This window comes from Pisolithus orientalis (assembly GCF_024613125.1).
Source record: "Pisolithus orientalis strain OTSU chromosome Unknown F5J12scaffold_15, whole genome shotgun sequence".
Classification (NCBI taxonomy): domain Eukaryota; kingdom Fungi; phylum Basidiomycota; class Agaricomycetes; order Boletales; family Pisolithaceae; genus Pisolithus; species Pisolithus orientalis.
In genome coordinates, this window is record NW_026260796.1 from 20,938 (window position 1) to 43,160 (window position 22,223).

A 22,223-nucleotide genomic window follows, 5' to 3' on the forward strand; every position below is an offset into this window, starting at 1 on the left:
GCTTATTTCACTGCCATACAACTGCTCACCAAGTCAATGCTTGCCCTTCCTTTGCTGGACCCAGCTTCAACACCTGGTCCATGGGGCTGTGATGAGCACATAAGCAACCGGCTGCTTATTTCACTGCGATTATGTTACTTACAAAGTCAAGTTTTTGTTGCATGGGTGAGTTGTCCTGCTGCTCACATTAGGATTGAATTACTAAATAAGGGAATGATTTCACACCACTCACCTTAATCCCAGGTCCCATCCACCTAGTTCCAGCCCTCTGGATATGAACTCTGAGACTGTTAGCATACTTGAATGGCCTTGGACAACTCCTGTGAGAGCAATGACAAATGAAGTTGCCATTCTCCTCTCTTTTCAAATGGATGGTTTGGTTAGTATCAGCCAGATGGATGGTAGTCTCTTGGAAACACTTCTTGGTGTGGGTGCTATAGTCCTTTTTGCTGGGGATGGTTTCTTGGCAAGTGGGACAGACAGGCATGATGGTGGTGGTTAGAGGGCAAGATGCAAAAGAGCAAATTTCCCACAGTGTCTCTTTCTTTATATTGATTCCTTATTTAGCTTCATCCCCATTGGGATTACTCCATATGGTTAGCCATTTTCCACATTGAGCAATGGATTTGACAAAGAATTCAAGTCCCCTTTCTCAATTCTCAGTGCCATGTGTGATAAGTGACCGGTTGCTTATTTTGTGGTTGCTTGCCACCTTGTGCTATTCAACTGGTGCATCCATGTGATGCCCCTAGTTCACATGCATGTGACAACCCCTATTGATGCATGCATGTGACAGCCCCTATTGACGCATGCATGCGACAGCCCCTATTGGCGCATGCATGTGACAGCCCCTATTGACGCATGCATGCGACAGCCCCTATTGGCGCATGCATGCGACAGCCCCTATTGACGCATGCATGCGACAGCCCCTATTGACGCATGCATGCGACAGCCCCTATTGACGCATGCATGCGACAGCCCCTATTGACGCATGCATGCGACAGCCCCTATTGGCGCATGCATGCGACAGCCCCTATTGACGCATGCATGCGACAGCCCCTATTGACGCATGCATGCGACAGCCCCTATTGACGCATGCATGCGACAGCCCCTATTGACACATGCATGCGACAGCCCCTATTGACGCATGCATGTGACAGCCCCTATTGACGCATGCATGCGACAGCCCCTAATGCGCCGGACTCTGCGCAGGGTCCAGGAAGTAGATTATTAAAAGGTTTTTGATGCACAAGTTAGCGGTATCCAGGAGAACACGGTCGCCAACCTTGGGCGCAACATATGTCCCTTTTGAGCGAGATTTCATCAACTCCTGTGCCCTTTTGTGGGCAAGGATAGCGACATCTCTGCTTGCAGCCAACCGCTCTAATCTTTCCTCGACCAAGGGGACCGGGGTTAATCTCGTCTCAGGGTAGGGCAACGGGTTGTATCCAAGAAGGAGGGAAAAAGGGGTCATTTGATGGACCGTATGGATGCGGGAGTTGTGCGCGAACTCAGCGGAAGGTAACTTGCTGCTCCAGGAGTTCAGGAATTCCAAGCAATAAAGGCGTAAGTATCCTTCAACCTCTTGATTTACCCGTTCGCTTTCTCCATTGGTCTGTGGGTGATACCCCGTAGAAAGTTTTGTTTTTATCCCTATAGCCTTGTATAATTCCTTGGTAAACGAGGAGGCGAACTGCGGACCTCAATCTGAGATTACCGATTCCGGTAGTCCAAATCGAGCATATATGAAGCAATGGAACAGTTTCGCCAATCCTTCGGAATCGATTGTCTTGTGACAAGGAACAAACAGGGCGGCCTTGGATAGCCCTTGATCGACTACCGTGAGAATAGAGTTGTATTTGTCATCTCCCAAGATCAGGAGGTCCGTAATGAAGTCCATCGAAATCTGCTGGAACGGAAGCACCGTTTTGGCAGTCTCGTGGGGGGTTACCGGGGGTCTAGGCGGGTGAGTGATGACCTTGCTGCTTTGGCAAATCGGACATCCGGCGATGTATGCCTTGATGTCTTTTCCCATTCCGTCCCACCATACCTCTTTCCTCATTTTGGCGAACATCGCCTTTTGTCCGGGATGACCTGAAGACTCATGATCGTGATAAGTCTTCATGCAGTGCCGGCGATGTTCAGGGGGAATATAAAGGCGGGTAGTACCGAAACGTTTTGTTCCATCGGCAGCGGTAGTCACGTTGTTATTAATTTCTGGGCCGTTCTGCTTCTTCGAAGCATCCTCCTTGATTCGGTCATACAGTTCGGCGGATACGGCGAATACACCCCTAGCTCCTTTGATGGGTTCCTCAGATGGGCGAGCTATCGGGGACCTTTTCTCCTTTGGCAATTCCTCATTTGGGCAAGAATAAGGTCGGGTGTTTGAACGAGACCATTCCGTTCGAGCCAGGAGGCAGCCAACTCGTAGTAATCTATTGATTTTCTGTTGTTTTATAATTTTTGTGAGTGAAAAAGTGGGAGAAACCAAACGAATTTGGCTGTCCACCCCCTTTGAAAGCCAAAGGTCCGGTGGTAGGACCATGGCCACGGGGGCGGGCTCCACCGCTTCGCTCTTGCGAGACAGGGTGTCCGCCGGAACCTGCAACTGGCCTGCCTGCCAGGAGAAGCGGATCGGGTAGGACTGTACTGTAGCAGCCCATCTTGCCTGGTGAGGGGTTAACTGTTGCGGTTCGTGGTAATACTCGAGGTTTTTGTGGTCGGTAAAGACCACTGTAGGTTCGACTGGGGATAGGAGGTATGGTCGGAAGGCCTTTAAAGCCCGAATGACAGCTAGCATTTCCAGGTCGTACACCTGGTAACGCTGCTCTGCACCAACAAGGGATTGGGAGAGGTACGAGCAGGGATGCCACTTGTCGTCGGAGCCTTTCTGGGCGAGAACCGCACCAGTACCAAGTTTCGAAGCGTCTGTAAAGAGTGCGAACGGCTTCGAAAAGTCAGGAATCATGAGGACCGGAGCGGAGCATAACAAGCTTTTCAGCTTCTCGAAGGCAGCATCCCTCTCCAGAGTCCAGGTATAGGAGACCCCTTTTTTTGTTAGGTCATGAAGGGGTCTGGCGATGCTTGAAAACGATGGGATAAACTTCCGATAGAAGTTACAGAATCCGAGGAAACAGCGAAGCCTGGTTAGATTGTCAGGGGCTTCCCAGGTGTTAATCACATCGGTCTTTGTCGGCGAAGTTTCCATGCGACCTCTTCCTATGACCATTCCCAAAAACTCTATTTCTTCGGCCTCAAAGACGCATTTGCTGATCTTGAGTCAAAGACCTTCTTTTTGACAGATCGTCAGGAACTCCCGGACACAGGTCCGAAGTTCCTCGCGAGTTTTCCCATGGATTGCGACATCATCCATGTATCCTACCTGTTTACCTCTTTGACTTTCGAAGGTTCGGTCCATGTAATGCTGAAACGAGGGAGGTGAGTTACATTGTCCGAAGAACATTACCGTGGGTTCGAAGAGACCCCTAGGAGTTATGAAAGCTCCTTTCCATTCGTCTCCTTCTTTAACCCAGAGGTTAGTAAACCCCCATTGAATGTCAAACTTGGCATAGTATTTGGATTCGACAAGCTCATTGAAAAGAGCTTGTGCGTTCGGCAGCGGGTGTGCATCCTGAATGGTAAAAGAGTTAAGATATCAATAATCTTGAATTAACCTCTTTTTGCCATCCTTTTTGGCAACGAAGAACACCGGTGCTGCTTGCAGCGAGGTTGACGGTCGAATCTTTTTACACTTCAAGTTTTCTTCAAGAAATTCATCCAAGACTTTTAGTTCGTCAGGAGACATTGGATATACCGCTGCTTTCTTTGGTTTGAAGTCCTCTTTAAGTCGTATCTCGTGGTCCAGATCCGGCCTATGAGGAGGTAGCGGTATGTCTTCTTCCAAGAATACCTGAGCGAATTCTTGATATTCTTGTGGGAGCCATACTTCCTCTTTGAAGGAAGCCAGAGCGGCTTCTAGTTCTGTAGACAAGGTTGTTTTGTTAACCTCTCTTACCTCCGGTTCTCGTACGGAACCGTCCTTGTTGAATTTTACGGCATACCCTTCATAATAGGGTACCTGGCTGTAAATATAGACGTCAGTTTCTCTAGTCGGTACAAACCCATCATCCCAGCACGAGATCTTGTTGTTTTCCCAGTCCATTCTTGGCTTGAACATCTGGAGGAAAGGCATGCCGAGAAGTATATGCTCCTTTCCTACCAATGGACTGACGTAACACTTGATCCGTACCACTCGGTTCTTGATGATGACGTGTATTGTAACCTTGCAGGTTATCCACTCGACGTCTTTTCCTGTAAACGATGTCGTTTTGAATTGACTCTTGACCTGATACGTCGGAATCTTGAGTTTTTGAACAATTCGCTCCGAGATGAGCGAAACCTCTGCACCCGAATCGATGCAGACCATTACTCCTGTGTTGTAATCCGGTAACCACACTCTTCCCAATGGAGAACCGACTCTCATTTTCGATTCATCATCTATGGTGGTAGTACAGACAGCGGATAACATAGAGGCGGGACCTACGTGAGGAGTTGCCGTGGTCCCATTTAAAAATTTACCCCATGTGCCTTCATTTCCTCATCTGTTGCCAGACGATCTCCTACATAAGCAGTTCTCGTTCCATCGGCGGATAGAACAACTCAAACGCCAGGAGGTGGCACGGGTTTCTTGGCTTTACAGTCATGCTTGTAGTGACCCTTTGCTCCACAATCGAAGCAAGTGACGTCTGGGTTTGATCGGCATACGTTTCGCCTTCTTTTGTCAACGTCCATTGCATCAGGATCTCGGGAATTACCGCGATAGTGGATAAACTTTCGCTCATACCGGGACTCCTTTCCTTCAAGGATATGTTTGGTGGCAATAGCGGTTCTTGCTTCTCCCGCGCATTGAATCCACTCGATGACTGTGGATGGTGCACGTCCTGAATTAAGAACCCAGTTGGAGGTCATTTGCATAAGCATCCCCTCAAGCACATTCAGTGCTACATGCAGATAAGCAACCGGTTGCTTATTTTTGCATGAAGAGAACAATATGTATGCACTGTTGGGTTTCACTTGGATCCTCTGATTGGTAGTCTACTCTAAACTTAGCCTAATGAATATGGCAGTTCACCTTTTGCTAGTTAATCACTAGGCTCTTGTCCCCTTTTTTGCTTTTCACCCATTCTGCCCCAGATAATCAACCAGTTGCATATTGTCTCTAGTCAGTCACCACTAGTCACTCAGTCTCACTATGCTTGTCACATGCTCAGTCTATGCACTCACTGCACACTTGGTCTATGCACTCACTGTGCACTCTGTGGACTTGGTCTATGCACTTGGTCTATGCACTTGGTCTACGCACTCTGTGCACTTGGACTACACACTCACTGTGCACTCTGTGCACTCAGTCTATGCACTCACTGCACACTCTGCACACTCGGTCTATGCACTCCCTATGCACTCTGTGCACTCTGCACACTCGGTCTATGCACTCCCTACACACTCTGCACACTCGGTCTATGCACTCCCTACACACTCTGTGCACTCTGTGCACTCGGTCTATGCACTCCCTGCGCACTCTGTGCACTCGGTCTATGCACTCCCTGCGCACTCTGTGCACTCGGTCTATGCACTCCCTACACACTCTGTGCACTCGGACCCTGGGGCAGGGTCTGGAAAGTAGATTATTAAAAAAAAAAAAAAAAAAAAGTAGAGACCAGAATGTATACCAAGTGAGGCTGGGACAGCTGGTCTACTGCTGTCTGGTCATCTGGCTTGACACCTGTGTAGGACAGGTCCAGGCTTGCTTCTTGATAGTAGGTAGCACCAGAGTTGGCATGACCAGTCTAGACCAGCCTGGGGTTGGCACTGGCCTCCTCACTTCCTGACAAGTTCCATATGCAAAAAGTCTTGTTTGAACCCTCTGGGAAATTGTTGCCAGCTCAGAGGTTAAACCTCCAGATGAGAAGACTCATCCTAATGAGTATGAGGATTGGCTCCTCAGGGACAGCCATGATGAGCTCATATTTTGTGTATATCTCCCCCAATTGTGTATCAATTTGCCCCAGACTTTCTCTACCCTACTCAGGAGGGTGTGTGTGGGGGGGGGGGTGGCCATTGCCACCAATGTCACATGGCATAAATAGAGTAGTATTTCCTCCAGGCTACTGGAGTACTACATACTAAGTACAATTATTATTGAAGAGATATTGAAGGAGGCAGAAAGTATAGTATTTTCCCTCTATTAAGAGGGTGTCAGTGTCACATGCATTATTATCACCTCTAATAAGATTGACAGGGTGGGAATCACAGGCACCCAATGGACATATCTATTGACTCCCATCATTATTTCCCCCAAATTATTTATTGTCAGGAGTTTGTAATTATAATTCCCCCAGGGGCTGTATAGTTCTTAACAGTAAATGTATGCTCAGAATTTATTTGGGGACTGTTCTAGTTGGACTGGAGCTGGTGGATTTTGTCACCCAAGGTGAGGTTTACACTTGCACTCTGGCTTGAGTGAGTTCCATTCTGCAGGCATGGAAAAAAGCATTGGCAAGAGACTCAGATGGGGTATAAATTTTACAGTTGGTGCAGCACTGGTGTTATTACCACACTCAGACAGCTGCTGATAATGCATATCCAACCCAAAATATGCATGCATTATGTGATATGCATGGGTCCCCTGCCACCCAACTTGGGCTGAGCACAAACCCCATCCAGAGTTGTGCCATGTAAGGTGATGCACTATGAGAAGTTCTACTGTACCATTCAGGCCCTAAGGGCCATTGTATTTGGCAGTAGCAGTGAATGTACATTGGCAAATCTACACAGGTACAAAACAAAGATGATTTCCACATGTACAGGTATGACAACTGGATAGGTATACACAATATTGAGGCCAGCACAGTATGATTGATAAAAGTGCAATCAAGCACGCACTGCCAAATGTGGAGGGGATCTATGCAAGGATTGTTACAGGCTTCGTTTGCGATTAAATAATGCTGGACTCACTGAACAGCATGCGTCTCTGCACCGAGAGCTCCCTTCCTGGAAGCCATCCACTCCTGGACCTTGCTCATCGTTGGGCGACGCTCAGGGTTTTCGCTCTTTAGTTCGGCAGCCACGTTGAGGAGGAAATCGCGATCAGGAGAGGGTTTACAGATTGAACACAAGACCTCCAAAGTTCGTCCACAGCTCCACAGGTCGGCCTGGATCGGCTTGTACGAGTCGCCCCGTTCGACTTCTGGTGCGATGTACCCTGTGGTGCCAGCTATGCCACGAAACTTTTGTTTTTCACTCTGCAAGCGGATAGATGAGCTAAAATCGATGATGGAGAGATAACCACCCTCGAGAGGAACGATAATATTAGCTGGTTTGAGATCCATATGTGCAACGAGTTGTGCGTGCATGAATGCAACCCCCTCAACGAGTTGGCTGGCAGCGGACCAGAGGTGCTCATCAGGCGAGTCAAGAGACGTGAGGTGGCCACCAGCGACAGGCATAGAGATCACAGTCCCGCCCTGCACTGGCCAGAACTTGGCCCCAGAGATGGTGTGGTTCATGGGAGATTGAATACCGCCAAGGAATTGCAGAATTTGAACCTCCTGATGCCGTGCGGTTTCGACGAACTTCAGGTAGCCGAGGCGGCCATCAGTCTTGCGTCTGACCATAGCGAGGTTCTCGTGCTGCAGTGTGTCAATCAGAGGCATGAAATACGAAGAAGCGAATGAACCAACCCCAAAGACGCGATAGTCAATCGTGCAGTTCATATTCAGCAGGTGTTCTTGAACATCATCCGCACCGAAAACGCCGAGCCCGTCCTCGTCCTCATCCGCATCCACATATTCCTCCTCACCTGCGAGATGTTCCGGGATGGCATCCATGCGACTGGTTCGTAGCTGTGGCACTGGATGATTCTTCGAGTGGAGTGAAAGGACCCCTTTGGCTGCATCTACAAGCTGTTTAAGGGTTTGTGCCCTGTTGTTGTCCAGGTCCTCAGCCAAATTGTTCAGCTCTCCTACAAGATTATACATTTCGCGGACGAATTCAATCGCCTCAGACTTGATGGTAAGATTAAAGTGGTTGCAATGGATAGAAACCTGTGTTCATTCAGTATAATTACATCCATCACAAGGCGGCAGCGAAAGACCCACCGCATTCCCTTGACGATACGCCGCAGCATGCTCGGCGTTGTCTTGACCAGTCTGCATGACGATGTATCGTGAAGCGACCAAGTGTTTGTTGAGGTATACGGCAACTACGAAAAACTTGCGCTCAGCTGTCTCCTTCAAGAGCATCTTTCCTGCTCGCGCAGCGGCTATTGCTTGGAGTAACATTCGAAAACGGTCATCCTCTTGCTTCAACGAAATAACTTCCGACACAAAGAACGGGGTGAGATGACGTGCAGACGTGGCCATGAGATCGCTCTTTGGCCTGTACTTGCGCAAGGCATCAGCGGCATCCCTGTTCCCAATAAAGATCGGGAAACCCCAGGGCATCTCTCTGAATTCCAGTGGATTAGTGAATGAAGTCGCCGTCAGCCGGGCACTTACGTCTCATATTTTATATCGGTGCTACCATCGGAGAAGAAGGGAGGCTGTATGAAGTACGCGGCGAAGTTGCCCGCCTTGACGGAAGAAGACCTCTGCGCACAAATTTTGCTTGCGTCTTCCCGAAAGCAACGTAGAATGTGATAAAAAGTTGCAAATTCTCGTTCGTTGCGAACCGTCAACCCCTGGGCTTCACCCGTAAAAGTCTTGAATATCCTGCCAAAAAGGTCACCGCCTTCGGGGTACTCGAGAGCTATTTCAAAATCATTATTTGGCCGCAAGGCCTGCAGCTGCCGAACCGACCTTAGCCACTACAAATTGGCGAGAGAAGGATGATGACCTACATCATATATCCGATCAGAACCCAGCAACTGTTGGATCTCCTCGATCTCCGCAAGATCAGCTCTCCCATTCTCTGTGTACCTTCCACCTCGTAAGTTATCGTGCACATCGTCCATCGTCCATTTGAGTGGCGTTGTTACAATTATTTTCAAACTCGAAAAGATCCTCGTGTGATCTCGTTCCAGCGCCGCGATGGCGTGACTGGACTCCTCTGGTATGCAAGCGAAAAACGCGTCAGAGGTAGGGCAAACCACTGCATACACGGAGCAACTGTACCATCTTGGAGCAAAAGGGCCAGACACACATGGTCCCGGGTAACTGTTGATTCGCCAAAAGACAACTCGACTGCATCGCTGCCTTTGATGGGTTCCAAGTGTTCCAGATAATTTGCTCCCTCTGCCTCCAACACCGGGGGATTCAATCGATAAACAGCGAGCTTTGAAATGCGAAAGTCTCGAAACAGGTCGTTGTGCTGTCGAACTCGAAGGTCCGATAAAAACATCCTGATTGTATCTTGCGCCAGAGCAGACACGAGCAAGATTTCGCTTTTGAAGTAGACCCGAAACTCTATTCTTGCAGTTGCTGCATATGAAGATGATGTGAGTCTCTAGCCATCGCGCAAAACTGAACGCGCACGATATGTGACAACGACAACCCATTCCCCATCGCTAATTTCGGGGAAAACATCGGACAACTTTTGTGTGGCATCCAAATGCTTTTTCCCTTTGGATCTCCACTTTCCGAGTTCATCCGCACGATTGGCACCCGATGGGACGAGGAGGGGGAAGAGGTTGAGAATCTCTGCATCTACATCCTTGAAAGTGGCCGATCTTTTGTGCTTCACGGCTTCTTGAAGGTCTCCCACATCCGCCGATCTAGGAATCTTGATCTTGAACACATTTGCTTCACCGCGAATCCAGCAGAGCAGTACGAGGTCCATGATGTGGCGGGAATCTTGCGAGTCTCTAGCCATGACATCTTGCGAGAGAGGAAGATAACGTGAGTCTCTCAGGAATGAATAACCAGGAAAAGCCCGGATCGCGGCTGCTACATACCCACTATGATATGGATGTGGCGCTTTGGTGGTGGTGCCGCGAACACCTCTGATATCTCATCCGAAGGATCCAAGAGTTCCCCGTCCGTCGAGAGGGTGACACCATTGAGAGTCTCCTTATAGGGTCTTCGCAGGGGATTCTTGAGCTTGAAGAGCTGGAGAGCTGGAGCGTCCACATCGCGAAATGTGTTCGGGTAAGATTCCTTTATAAGATCTCTGAGGGTATAGACGGTTTCAGTCCGTGAAATCGTGATGATGAAGGTGGCAGCGACGGGTGTACCTCGTACCCAGCAGCAGAGGCTGAAATCGTCGGACATGGTCGATTGAAGTTGAGAACAAGAGCGGATGCCACGGTGTCCAAAGTTGATGCTTATGTAATACAATCAACGGAACAGCGAGCTTTCCTTGCTCAACCGCCCCCCGACATGTCACGTGACATACCGGCGGCATCCTTTTGGCAGTGTTGGTCTTCCGAGTCTGACATGCACATGTTTTATACAATGCAACCCTTGTTATCTTAGGTCCTGGGCCCATAGATGCCTGCTCGAACTGCCTCTCATCTCTGGGTAGGCTGTAATTCATCTATTGTTTTTGTACAATAAAAAGACCTATGCACATGTACTACTGGGTGCTAAGGGTGCTGACTAAGCAAGCAAAAATGCGTACTAAAACACAGTAGTCATAAGTCAGAAAGGAAAACAACAAAAATAAAGCACATAAACCAAATCCCTTCACAGGGAAAACCAACTCCGTACATCTGAGGGGGCCTTGAGATCTTGACTCCCCCCAGTCAACCCAAAGGTAGTTCCTAAGCAGATGACAATGATGAGAAGGGAAAGGGGGACAAGTGCACGTCGCCGAACAACAACTGCTCGGAACGCTGTGAAACGAGGGGCATCAGTAGAGGGGAATGCGACTAACATGGTAAAAAAAGAACGGAGGGAATCCGCGAATCCTGTCGCGAGATATTTGCAAAATCGTCTGAAGGTGCCTCCAACTGCAAATCCAGAGATCCTTCTACATCCACTGCAGCAAGCGAAACATACCATACACCATTTGAAAGGCCTCGTCGAGTAGTACCATATTCTGAAAAAGCGAGAAGTACGACGGCGAAACGGGGGAGATATTACACATGCACCTGTGAGGTATCACCTGGGGGAGGGAGAGGGGAGACCGTCGAACGACAACAGCCGGGGGGATTGACACCAAAATCCAGGAGATGGTAGGGCACCCGCAGACGTACACAGAGAAAAAGGGGGCCACGCCATTTCGACCACTCAATCCAGAGCTATACCCAAAGTTGCCTCACCACCCTCTGAATACGAAAACGGGCATATCTCGACAACGGCTGTGCGGAACTAGATAAACGAGGCATCCCCAGGAGGGGTTCAGCGAGGGGGACAAACTGCCAAAAAGGCGAGAGGAACGGCGGAGAAACGCGTGAGATACTATCTCAAGTCCTCAAAGGTGGGGAGAGGAGAGTCGCCTGAATGACAACGGCTGGGGGGATCAGCACAAAACACTGGGTGATGATAGGGGACACCTAGACGAGTGCAGAGAAAAGGGAACTGCAGCAACTTGATCAGCCGGTCACGAGGTATGTGCAAAAGCATCGCACAGCACTCCTAACACAAAAACGGACATATTTCTATAATGACTGCACAGAATTGGACAAAGGAGGCATCCCCAGCGAGGGCTCAGCAAGGGGTACGAAAGATTCGAAACGCGAGAGAAACGGTGCGACGACACACGAGATACAATAACAAGACCTCCAGGGTTGCCCTTCCCACAAAAATGCAAATAACTCTGGAACCGCTTGGCCTGTTAGGAAGAGCCTATGATCAACAGGAAGCTATCATTGAGTACTACCATCCTGAAAAAAAAGTGAGAGACGCGGGCGCAACTCACATCTATTGTGGCACACATATGGAGTGCATCACCGTGTAATAGATTTTTTACTGCCTCGTCCACACTTACGCTTCCGACATTCCTAATGTGGGTTACCGCCGTCATGTCACGTGATGTCACGTGATATGTCGGGGGGCAGTTGAGCTGGGACAGCTGGAACAGCGGCCCAGTGGCATCCGTCGTAAATCATGTCCAGAATTTGCCACTGACAAGTGATAATGTAAGCTCTCACGTTCACGTTCCACAGCAGGCAAAAATCCTGTGGACTGACTGCTAAATCAAGTGCCAAACTGCTCGCAGACAAAAAATTGTGCTGTGCACCCAAATAGTGATGCTGGGGTCTATGATATTTGTAAATTTGTTGCAGACATTTCCTGTATTCATGCATTAACAAGACATGATGTCCAAGAAACACTAAATTTAGCCTGGCACTACTTTGAAATCTCTCAGCTAAAACTTGCAGATGAGCCCAAATGAGTGGCTTTTCTTTGTGACATGGCCTGCATAATGAGGTGCTACCATAACAGGCAGTAAATTCCTCATTGTATGTGCATAGGTCAGTGAGGACACCCCACACACTTTTCACAGTCTCTTCCTTCAGAACTCAAAGGAACAACAATTCTGGGAGTGACACAGCAATCACTTGCTTGACATATCCATCATCCTTTGCCCATTGCCAGAGTTTTTCTGGGTATTCATTGACAAGTTATTGCTCTGTGGCTGTGGGCTTCCAGGAGGAGTCTTTTCCTGCTGAAGGGTCCTCTGGTTTCACATCTAAGCCAGTCAGGTGTCCAATCAGCCCTTTTGAACTGACAGCCCATTCAACCTGAGCCTGTCTTCAGTGGACTTCATAGTCTTTGATTCAACTTCTCCACCCTGTGACATGACTTGCTGGACCACCTCAACTGTAGCCTCAGCTTTTACTCTGTCACCACTTCTTGCCTCATCATGACTGTTCCCCTTGAGCCTCACCTCCTTAGGTGGCTCACTTGACAGTTCATCAGGCTTCACACATAGTACAAGTGACTTGTCTCATGGTGCTTGTGCATATTTGCACTCGCCATTTGTTCCCTTTGGTTCATCCTTGCCAGTGCTTGACTGTTCAGCTGGTGTGCTGACACATTTTACAGGAGTGGAGGTAGGATTTGGGTTGCCATAGGTAGTTGCTAGGTAGTTGAACATTTCATGGGCCATCTCATAGTATTTGATGCACAAAAAGATGGAATTGGGCATATTCCACATCAGAATAGAGTCTGTGGTTCCACTAGACTTTGGCCATTCTTTTAGTTCATCACTACCTGGCCTTGGTTTTGGCTTTGTGCCAACCAATACTTGCTCCACATTTTGGATTCATGCAACCTTGAGTATCTTTGTGCAATACTCTTTCCAATTCTGTCCATTCATCTTGAGCTCAGGGATGTAGATGAAGCCTTCCCTAGTCCAGTATCTCTTCACTGCCATTCCTCTTAGGTTCCACCACTAGGTGGGGCTCATAACCTGAAGAAGTTTGTGGGGGGAAACCCAGAGAGGAATCTGTAGGGAACCTCAGTAGTCTGTCAAGCTACTAATATTGAGTATAGTACCTGTAGGGAACTATACAAGTTAGTAAGGATATTCTATCTATGTAGAAGTGCACTCACCCTCAGTAGTCTGTCAAGCTACTGAGGGACTAGGTAAATTATACTAGTGTATGTGTGCACTCTAATCACTTATGTGAGCAACATGATCACATGCCTAAGTCCAAGTAAGGACAGGGGTCATTTCACTCCAACATTGTAATATAACAATCAAGGCCAAGATGAAAAGCAAACATAATATAGTCTACCAAACAATGAGGAAGAGGTACTTACGCTTTTCTTCTCTCGGCGCAAACAAGTCTTTCAACTTCATCTTCGTCGGTCCAGTTGCACTGGCAGTGTCCGCTTCCGAAGTCACTATGGTGCCAGTAGCAGTCGCGGGTAGATGAGCAGTGGTCAGGTGCGAGTCTCCCATTTGGATACCTTCCCTTCGTTTCTTGTAGCTGGACACCTTATCGACTGGATTTATTCGTGCGTCCCCCTCCCTGGAGGAGGCATGCCAAGGCACCTCTTCAATCTCGCCTTCACCTACTTCACCCGCACCAGCATCAACGACCATTGTGGAATGATCACCGGGACCATCATCTATACCGTCAAATTCGTCAACACTCTCGCGTCCGCCCCACTCATCCGTCTCTCCGAATATCGTGTTGAGGAGCGTAAGTGCAGCGGATGTTTCTTTGCGAATGTTGATGTTAATGTCTGTGCCAAAGCTAGGGTTGGAGAAGTTGGCAGTGGGAGTGGGAGTGGTTTGTGAAGGTGGTTGACCTTCAAGGATGATGTTGGAAAAATTTTGAGAGGGGACATATTCACCATTGCTTTCCTCTTCGTCAGACTCGAGCTCGGTGGGGCGTAGCTCAATGGTGGGCTGGGCTGCAGACCTAAAAGGAAGAGAAGAAGCAGAGGGGACGACGAGCGTTTCCAAAAACGTGCCTGTCAGATAGGTCGAGTCCCATTTTGTTGGGTCGATCAAGCGTCTATGTGCCCGTAATGGCGGGACCTGTTTCTTCTTCGCCTTCTTACCCGTCTTTTCCCGAGTTCCCTGCCAACCTCCCATAGCTCATGTCGGTTCCAAGGGTTGCAGAGGCCTCATCCTCATAGGTCTAACAACCCTTCCAGAAGGTAAAACGACCCAGCCTGGTGTTTTCGCTGCATCATTACGGGAGAGAGGTGCATTGAGTGGCAGTGTGGTGGATGGGAAGGCGAGCTGGTGTCTTTTTGAGCGGGGAGTACGAGGTGGAGGAGGTGAAAGGGAGTTCAGATAGGCGATGCTGAGAGTATAGGGTGAGGAGGAATAGATCGACAAAAGGGTGGGAGATGTACCGCTGGTGATAATCTAGTTTTGCCTCTCCAACACGCAATTTTGTTCCCTTCCATGTGGACCCACTGAGCACATTCATACCTGTGGACAAGACAGAGTCAAGACGAGCAAGAGTCATTCGAATGAGACACCTCTGTACATTTAGCAATATCCTTTTCCTTGCCCTCCAACGTGGCATGTGCAAATGGTCTCGGGTCACCCAGTGCATCTAATTGTCCGAATCCATCCAAGGATGTGACTGACCCGAAGGCGGAGAGCCTGCGGTGGATGTCAGAGGAGGTGATGGACGGCGTGAGTCCGGAGATGTGCAGTCGTTTTGTCACCACCTCTGCCATGTACCAACAAGAGACAAAAAGCGGTGTCACGTGCACTCATGCTTTCCATCCTTGGCCTTGGCTGATATCAGTGCGATGATGTTGGACAGCTGAAATGCCCATCTGCCAACCTCACTGAAAACGGCAATAATCCGCTCGATCGTCCAATCTCTGCGTCCACCGATTTGCTTCCTTGCCTCGTACGCTAGTTAGCATATGGACGAGGCAGATACTAATAAACCAATAGCTCGATGTGCGATGCGCTTGATCAACGTAGCAGCCTTTCTGGAGTTTGAAACAGGGAAAACTCATTCGGATGCCAGGCTACTGGTGGAGATTTATAGTCCAATGCTTGAGGAAACAGGATTTGCCATACTATCTCACTGCTGGGGTGACCCTGTGGATGAGGTACAGTACATCGATATTGAAGGACTTACGAAGATGGATGATGCTGCCAGAGACGAGATACGGGGGCGCAGTGGGTATAGGAAAATACTCAAGTGTTGCGAGCGGGCCTTTCATGACGAATTTCTCTGGCTCTGGGCGGACACGTGTTGCATCGACAAGCGGAGCAGTGCTGAACTTACCGAGGCCATCAACTCCATGTACGTGTGGTATGCCAATTCGGATCATTGCTATGTCTTCCTCCATGACGTCGATGGCCGAAGGCTCCCTGCTCAACAGGACCACAAAAGTTACCCAGAATTCAACGGCTGGCCCAAATGGTTTTCGCGCGGGTGGACGCTTCAGGAACTTATTGCTCCCTCGAATGTCCATTTTTTCAATCAGAATTGGGAACTTGTCGGTGACAAGCATGGCCAAGCGCAAACTCTGAGCATCATTACGGGGATTTCAAAGGATGTCTTAGAGAAAGGACTCAGTTCGTCAAATCCCAGTGTGGCCCAAATTATGTCTTGGGCTGCACACCGGAGGACGACGCGAGAGGAAGACCGAGCATACTCGTTATTGGGGCTGTTTGGCGTTCATATACCAATGTTGTATGGGGAAGGAAAAAGCGCATTCCTTCGGCTGCAACGAGAAATCATACGGATGACCAACGACCAAAGTATATTTGCATGGTACTGGACAGGGCGCAAGGACATAGGGTGGTCCCCCAGCTTTCTTGCAGATGAGCCTGGCTGCTTTCATGATTGTTCAAGCATACAGCGGATGGATGTAGACGCTCTCCAGAGACGCCACCAGCTAGCAAGGTACCCACCGGACATCAAGGCATATCCAGAGAGATTTCAAACGTTCACAGACACTAATCATGGGATTCAAATATGGCTATTTCTGCAGAACGATCGGTCTTCTCCAGATCTCTACTCCGTCATGCTGGCATGCCGAAAGGCTGGAGAGCAGAGTCCCATTGTCATTAAAATGCGGCGATTCGGTTCCAACTACTCTCGGTGTTTTTACCGTCACCCAATTGCCTGGAACGACAAGGAGCCGACCGAATTCAAGCAAATTTTTCTTCCCTACCGAGACAAAGTTACCAATAACCTGAACATCAGAGGCCCCCTGGCCAGACAGGTACGATCCGCTAAAGCGTGGTTCGATGTGCTGCATACATACTAATGTCGATGTAGAACCGGTTGCCGCAGATTTCGTTTGTAGATATCATACCCAGCGATATCGTCATCGCGTATGTACTACCATCAGCCGATCCTTCTCGTAACCTCTATAAACCCGATTGGCAGGGTCTTAGGTGGATCAGGTTCCGGAAAGACTAGTGTAGGCTGATGGCAAAGTCTTGATATCGGACATTTCACTGATTAGGGAGCAGATCATCAAAAGTCTTATCAGAACCTCACAAGAAGAGGGGGCAGATAGGCTCACAGTCCCTACAATAGCTGTCGTCGCGTATGCGCGCATCAGCCAAGGGAAACGCTACGTGTTTATAGACACCCCAGCGTTCGAACCACAATCATTTGAGGTAATACTCAGGAAATTGTTTGAGATGTGAGTCAACTTGACTCCTTCCAGCCAGAAAATTTAACTAAGGCTTAAGCAGATACCAGAGGTCTATCAGGCTTACAGGTGTGATCTACACACACAATGTGATAGCCGGGTTTTCGCAAGACGACGAACGTAATATGCAGATTTTAGAAAACATGTGCGGGGAGGCAATTGGTCGTCTAAGGGTGATAACAACCATGTGGGATGCGGTTGATTTCCAATTTGCAATGGAAGTGGAGCACAAATTGATGATGTGTTGCGAGTCGCTTGTCAAAGCAGGTGCAAGTTGCCAATGGTTTATCAATAATCAAGAATCGGCATGGGGAATCTTACATGACCTAGGGGATAAGAAGGTGCCTCTTTTATTTCAGAAGGAGATGGAGGAAGGAATGGGCTTGTGGGAAACATCTGCACTCCGGGGATTTGCTCTTCCATGTGAAATGTAGTATCGCTATCTGTGTTGGATATGTACACTTCGACGTAAGGCTAGCAAGGATAAGTGGCGCTACCGGTATTCCATACTGTTGTCTCTCCTCTCCTTCTCTCGTTAAGATGGTTTGGCATGGAAGTCGGGTCACATTTGTCCTGAGGATGAGATATCAGAACGAAGGGACCACTCTCGCCGATCAGTGCACACGCTGGAGGTCTGTTCACAAATACAAAAGATTTAGGACATGGTAAGGAGCGAACCTACGGTGCCAAAAGCTCCTCTCTGCCAGGGAGATGGGGTATGATAACTGACACACGGAGCGACCCACACAGTACGTGTAATGCCCAATTCTGCTATCAAAAGCTCATCCTGGAGAATGGTCTAACCGACAGCAATGTTGAATAGCATTACAATGTGCACCCTGGTGATCACATATGTCAACCCTTCCTGGGTGATTTCTTATGAGATTGCGTTAGCACACTTATCAATCATCATTTTACCATTCCAGAGATGACAGAGCCCCCACCAAGATTATTCGTTCCGTCCACTACAATGAACAAGTATATAAGAAACCAATAACGTAGGCGTTCCTCAGGCGGATCATCGAGTTTGTGTGGTAGGTGCTTAAATGTGAAATAGACACATCTGTATACCCCACGAAATCAAGCCAATTAACATCAACCCTCTACCCAGCGGTGGACGAGAAGCGTCATGATATACCCTCAGTAGTCAGAAGTGTTGACATATGACATTTGAGAAATTGTTTTGACTGCTGCGCTTCATGTATTGTTCTCGACACCAAGATACCAAAGCTTTATCGACGCGTCGCGCACTGTCGGCTGTGGACGCGCCCTGCGACGTTCAATGACACCACAGGGCCGTTTCCAGCATTGAGCTCCTTCACCTTCACCGCTATCTGAGGCCGAGTCCGAGTCTGAGTGTGCGTTGCCCTCACTTCCTGTGAAGGAAACGTGGGGACTAGCCTCGGCATCAAAGTGTCGGGATCCTGAGACAGATAGGAGGACTGGAAGTAAGGGGTGGAACGTCACACTGCCGATGGCGTCTACTCCATCAATTGGTAGTCAGAGACATGCATAAAACTCGGAGGGGTAAGATGTAGGTTAAAGTGGTAGGGACCAACCTGCGTGAGCCTTGAACTCCTGAACTGGCCGGATGACATTCATCGGATCGTTTTCTGTGTTGCCAGTTCCAAAACCAGAAACTCTAGCCATGCCTGTCTCCACGAGGTGGTGGTTGGCATGAAGGTCGTATATTGCAATGTTCCCTACCTAACCAATACACCGATTAGAATCGCAGAACCCCCCAAAAAAGTGAGAGGCAGTATAAAGAGCACGGCTAGGACATTAGACCTGCCCTAGAACTCACCTGATCCCCCTTTCCCATCCAACGTCCGCCGTGTTCAATGTCAAAGTGTATCTTCTGGTTAGTCCGATTGTATTTTAGTACACCGGCGTCATTGTTCCAGCCACTGCTGCCCGGGGCCCTTATCGGCATCACTTCCTCCGGCTCGAAACGGCAAACAGGGGCTGAAGCATTGCGTAGGTCCCACGCCCACACACAATCACTCCGCCTAAAGGAAGCGTACAGCTTAGATGCATCAGTATGGCTGAACATGAGCTAAACCAGTTGGCGGGAAGAGACAACACACATCAGCGAATACAAATGAGCGCACCGTCGCAAACATGAAATTAAACGAGAGCACCTGCATGACTCCACCACTCTCACGTGTCCAGACGCCGCCTACCGACAGGACTTGCATACCTTCTGATCCGTCATACAATGCGATATTGTCAGCCGCAGGAGACGCCGGCGTGAGGGTGCCAGCCGCAAAATAGGTGCCTGTTGGAGAAAAGGAAAGTGCCGCCACAATGCCTGCCAATGGCGAAGATGTCCAAATACGAGTATTACGACGATTAACCCCACCAGCCATCAGCTTACTTGTATAATGGAAAACCCACCCTTTAGCCCCTCCTTACTCTTTTTTGAAGGTCTGGTATGCAATCTCTTACCCTCCCCTGGTCTGTGGATGTCAAATATCTCAATCTCATCTTGGAAGCCGCAGTACAACCTGACGCAGACGAATGTCAGTTTCGGTACCCGAATATCACCGTAGCAAGGAAACGCGCGGACTTATCCGCAGTGAGATTAAATAATAAACTGTGAGGTGCGATCTGGCGTTCGCGATGGTCAACGATAGGGTAGGATGCTCTGAGCTGGAAGCAGTCAGTCTTCCAAGCTCAGTAATGAGGCAAAGATGACGTGAAATACCCTGCCATCATTGCCATCCAATAGCTTAACGGGACATTCGCGCACCGAGGCAACGAAACAGTATGTGGCAGGATTTCGTCTCAGCGCACTGGGATACCACAAGAAATCTACGATCGGGGATGGCTGACGGAGCGTAAGGGCATGGCTCAAAGCGAAACAACCTGGTTTGAGGAAGGAGATAGTCATGTATACAGTTGAATTAACATCGTTTATTATCTCACCTTGTTCGCCAGGGGATCTATGAAGAGCTGAATGTGAATCTGGACGGAGGCGTCGGCCACCTCAACCAAAAACAGAAAACTCACGTCTGAATTATTTGGAACGACCTGTTCTCGCACTGCAACAACGCACTCGAACCATCTGCACACCTTTTTTCAAACCAGCTCAGACGACGTTCTCTATCGTCATTAAGAAGAGACCTGCCAGAGGGCTTTTCGAGCGAAGTTGTACTCAAAATCTGGATCGGGGTCCAGCTCGGCGTGCGACAATAGCAGACGCATATCTCTCGACGTAACGTTGTAGACTGGCACTTGCAATGTATCGTACTCGCTAGGTTGGGATCCGGTGGTATCGATCATGATGGGCGGTTCGAGATGTAGAATCAACGCATCAGGCGGCTACGAACCGTAGGAAATATTTGTCTGCATTGACCTACATACGTAGTGTATCTCTCACGCTCCCGAATCTTCTGAATCGTCCTAACTACCACTTGTGACGATTCACTCTCTACAATACTGGGATGAAGGCTACTTACTGGTCACGGCGGTGGCGTGCACCCACCTATGTATCTTCATACCATGACTTGAACTCATGCCATGTGCCGATTGCCGGTTCTACTGACATATCACACATAGCCGCAAAAGCACTCATTTAGGAAGTGGTAGCTCGCCGTTGTGTTGCTGTCGTAGCCAATAGCTACGTGGATGACCGGAGTTCGGTACGGCAAACCTGATTCCCTTAGGTGATATCATGCATCCTCCGTGGGCTGATGCACCCACTCGTGGCATGGTGAAAGATAGTACCATGTAGTTCAAGAATTCACCGTTTGCTATGTGTATCGCGACGAGCGATGGGAGCTGCCGCCTTCTCACTGTTCTCGACAAATGAGTCCCGACAAGGGACTTGAATACTTGCTACCCCAGTGCGTAACACTGTTATGGATTGTGCTTCACGAAGGCGTACTGCATTCGCCATATCGCAATTCCCCTAAATAATGTACGCTCAACTCCAACTCTGCCGGTCTTCTCTTGCTATCCAGGATCAAAACACATTACTCCCGCTGTCGCATCGCGTATTGCACCTGCTCCGTATGGACATGCATATCTCTCACAGCCAATGGGATCGGCGCCAATAATCCCCCAGCTGCAAAAAAGATACACAAATGGATCGACGGACCCGACGCTTTGGCGACCCATACCACATTCCACACATGGTGATTCCGAACCCTCCCACCTATCAATCCATAGCGGAAGAGATGGAGTGGTATGGAACGACGTTGGGAAACACCGCGCCATCCTGCATAACAGTCGTTGTCCGGTACAGTAGCCCGTGCCCGGATATGATATTACAGTGTCTAAGGTACCTTTGATGCAGTACGAGGAAGCTGGTTAACGACGGTCCGTCGGGCTCTCCGCGGGACTTGTGCCATTTGTCAAGCACGTCTTGTAAGACCTCTTGCATATCCAAATTGATGGCTTACTGTGTCGGTGGCTTCTCTTGCCGTCGGGCAAAATAGGTGAAGGCACGATCTGTGACTTTCCTGCATCCCCCGACGTTGAGAAGATGATGTTGGCCAGCCGAGGTGGAGCTCCATTGCAATCGCTGGAGTTCTCCAACTCCGGTATGCTAAATTTGCTAATCCAGTGCTTCTTCGTATCTCTCATTTGAAGAATTGTGACATGCCAACGGTAAGATGATCACCTGCTATGACGGTGATACGGACTCCGCCTAAGAGCGCGCCTTGTTTGCCTAGGGGAAACTCCATCTGCGGGCCACGTACGAGCTAACACTTACCAATTATCGAATAGGCTTCGCACCATACGAGACCGCAGCAACGAGGAAAATAGCCATCCAACCGTTGCCAAATTGTGGAGTATCGTGTAGGCCGCGCTATTATATCACAACACGTGCCGAGGGAATTTGATAATTGTAGCTCCCTCCCAGCTTGATTGCTCCGAAGCCTTTTCATTTTGATGACTACCCGTCATCTTCGAGGCCATTCTAGCCAGTCTACCGAACTACCATCCCGCACAATCACGGAATTCGTAGCCCGGGGCGCATGGTCCAATCCACAGAACGTGAGCTCTATCGCGGAACACATGGAACGCACATTCCACTGCACCCAAAGAATGATGCGCCCAGCCTAGAATTCGTCTTCTTTTAGGTCAAAGGATAGCCGACTGAACAATTCCGCCTTACACGTCCCCCAGGAAGCGGTTCTTATACTTAACAAGCGAGCCTTCGGTTGTACCTAATCA

The 22,223-nt window shown here is 49.0% G+C and overlaps 7 protein-coding genes across 7 annotated transcripts; 2 read left to right on the plus strand and 5 right to left on the minus strand.

Annotated features, from left to right (window-relative positions):
• Positions 1 to 5,251: 5,251 nt before the first annotated feature.
• Positions 5,252 to 5,683, plus strand: F5J12DRAFT_782960 (uncharacterized protein; the record flags this gene model as incomplete). Its single annotated transcript, XM_051742790.1, has 1 exon — positions 5,252 to 5,683. One exon carries the CDS (start codon positions 5,252 to 5,254, stop codon positions 5,681 to 5,683), a length of 432 nt encoding a protein of 143 aa, XP_051599651.1.
• Positions 5,684 to 6,938: 1,255 nt separating this feature from the next.
• Positions 6,939 to 10,081, minus strand: F5J12DRAFT_832652 (uncharacterized protein). Its single transcript, XM_051745792.1, has 8 exons — positions 9,950 to 10,081; positions 9,531 to 9,872; positions 9,171 to 9,476; positions 8,897 to 9,105; positions 8,556 to 8,842; positions 8,157 to 8,505; positions 7,740 to 8,102; positions 6,939 to 7,688 (listed from the first exon to the last, which is right to left on the minus strand). The coding sequence occupies exons 2-8, from the start codon at positions 9,865 to 9,867 to the stop codon at positions 7,011 to 7,013; spliced, it is 2,529 nt and encodes an 842-aa protein (XP_051599652.1). The 5' UTR covers positions 9,868 to 9,872; positions 9,950 to 10,081; the 3' UTR covers positions 6,939 to 7,010.
• F5J12DRAFT_684576 (uncharacterized protein) lies at positions 9,951 to 10,253 on the minus strand (the record flags this gene model as incomplete). The annotated part of the gene is made up of 1 exon (XM_051740290.1): positions 9,951 to 10,253. A coding segment is annotated over one exon (303 nt), but the record flags the coding sequence as incomplete, so codon positions are not given.
• A 319-nt stretch (positions 10,254 to 10,572) lies between these two features.
• Positions 10,573 to 11,012, minus strand: F5J12DRAFT_832657 (uncharacterized protein; the record flags this gene model as incomplete). The annotated part of the gene is made up of 2 exons (XM_051745793.1): positions 10,573 to 10,756; positions 10,802 to 11,012. Coding segments are annotated over 2 exons (288 nt in total), but the record flags the coding sequence as incomplete, so codon positions are not given.
• Positions 11,013 to 13,677: 2,665 nt separating this feature from the next.
• F5J12DRAFT_892911 (uncharacterized protein) lies at positions 13,678 to 15,089 on the minus strand (the record flags this gene model as incomplete). Its single annotated transcript, XM_051747612.1, has 4 exons — positions 13,678 to 14,475; positions 14,542 to 14,704; positions 14,757 to 14,835; positions 14,894 to 15,089. The coding sequence occupies 4 exons, from the start codon at positions 15,087 to 15,089 to the stop codon at positions 13,678 to 13,680; spliced, it is 1,236 nt and encodes a 411-aa protein (XP_051599655.1).
• A 55-nt stretch (positions 15,090 to 15,144) lies between these two features.
• Positions 15,145 to 17,544, plus strand: F5J12DRAFT_832666 (heterokaryon incompatibility protein-domain-containing protein). The gene is made up of 6 exons (XM_051745794.1): positions 15,145 to 15,268; positions 15,316 to 16,601; positions 16,658 to 16,713; positions 16,769 to 16,802; positions 16,855 to 17,030; positions 17,083 to 17,544. The coding sequence occupies exons 2-6, from the start codon at positions 15,327 to 15,329 to the stop codon at positions 17,471 to 17,473; spliced, it is 1,932 nt and encodes a 643-aa protein (XP_051599656.1). The 5' UTR covers positions 15,145 to 15,268; positions 15,316 to 15,326; the 3' UTR covers positions 17,474 to 17,544.
• A 215-nt stretch (positions 17,545 to 17,759) lies between these two features.
• F5J12DRAFT_742679 (WD40 repeat-like protein) lies at positions 17,760 to 20,365 on the minus strand. Its single transcript, XM_051742040.1, has 10 exons — positions 20,170 to 20,365; positions 20,052 to 20,114; positions 19,747 to 19,984; positions 19,609 to 19,691; positions 19,437 to 19,546; positions 19,127 to 19,350; positions 18,844 to 19,065; positions 18,599 to 18,746; positions 17,850 to 18,520; positions 17,760 to 17,788 (listed from the first exon to the last, which is right to left on the minus strand). The coding sequence occupies exons 1-9, from the start codon at positions 20,322 to 20,324 to the stop codon at positions 18,237 to 18,239; spliced, it is 1,527 nt and encodes a 508-aa protein (XP_051599657.1). The 5' UTR covers positions 20,325 to 20,365; the 3' UTR covers positions 17,760 to 17,788; positions 17,850 to 18,236.
• Between the last annotated feature and the right edge of the window lie 1,858 nt (positions 20,366 to 22,223).

What these genes read in the sequence shown, in the direction of transcription:
- F5J12DRAFT_832652 (XM_051745792.1), bottom strand. Translation starts at nt 9,867, where the DNA reads ATGGCTAGAGACTCGCAAGATTCCCGCCACATCATGGACCTCGTACTG. An exon ending in GTTCTGATCGGATATATGAT is followed by an intron (nt 8,843 to 8,896) that starts GTAGGTCATCAT and finishes TCGGTTCGGCAG; the next exon opens with CTGCAGGCCTTGCGGCCAAA. An exon ending in TTGACTATCGCGTCTTTGGG is followed by an intron (nt 7,689 to 7,739) that starts GTTGGTTCATTC and finishes GACACACTGCAG; the next exon opens with CACGAGAACCTCGCTATGGT.
- F5J12DRAFT_832666 (XM_051745794.1), top strand. Translation starts at nt 15,327, where the DNA reads ATGCGCTTGATCAACGTAGCAGCCTTTCTGGAGTTTGAAACAGGGAAA. An exon ending in CAGGTTCCGGAAAGACTAGT is followed by an intron (nt 16,803 to 16,854) that starts GTAGGCTGATGG and finishes ATTAGGGAGCAG; the next exon opens with ATCATCAAAAGTCTTATCAG. An exon ending in CTCAGGAAATTGTTTGAGAT is followed by an intron (nt 17,031 to 17,082) that starts GTGAGTCAACTT and finishes AGGCTTAAGCAG; the next exon opens with ATACCAGAGGTCTATCAGGC.
- F5J12DRAFT_742679 (XM_051742040.1), bottom strand. Translation starts at nt 20,324, where the DNA reads ATGATCGATACCACCGGATCCCAACCTAGCGAGTACGATACATTGCAA. An exon ending in TTCGCTCGAAAAGCCCTCTG is followed by an intron (nt 20,115 to 20,169) that starts GCAGGTCTCTTC and finishes GTTTGAAAAAAG; the next exon opens with GTGTGCAGATGGTTCGAGTG. An exon ending in TTTAATCTCACTGCGGATAA is followed by an intron (nt 19,547 to 19,608) that starts GTCCGCGCGTTT and finishes CGTCTGCGTCAG; the next exon opens with GTTGTACTGCGGCTTCCAAG.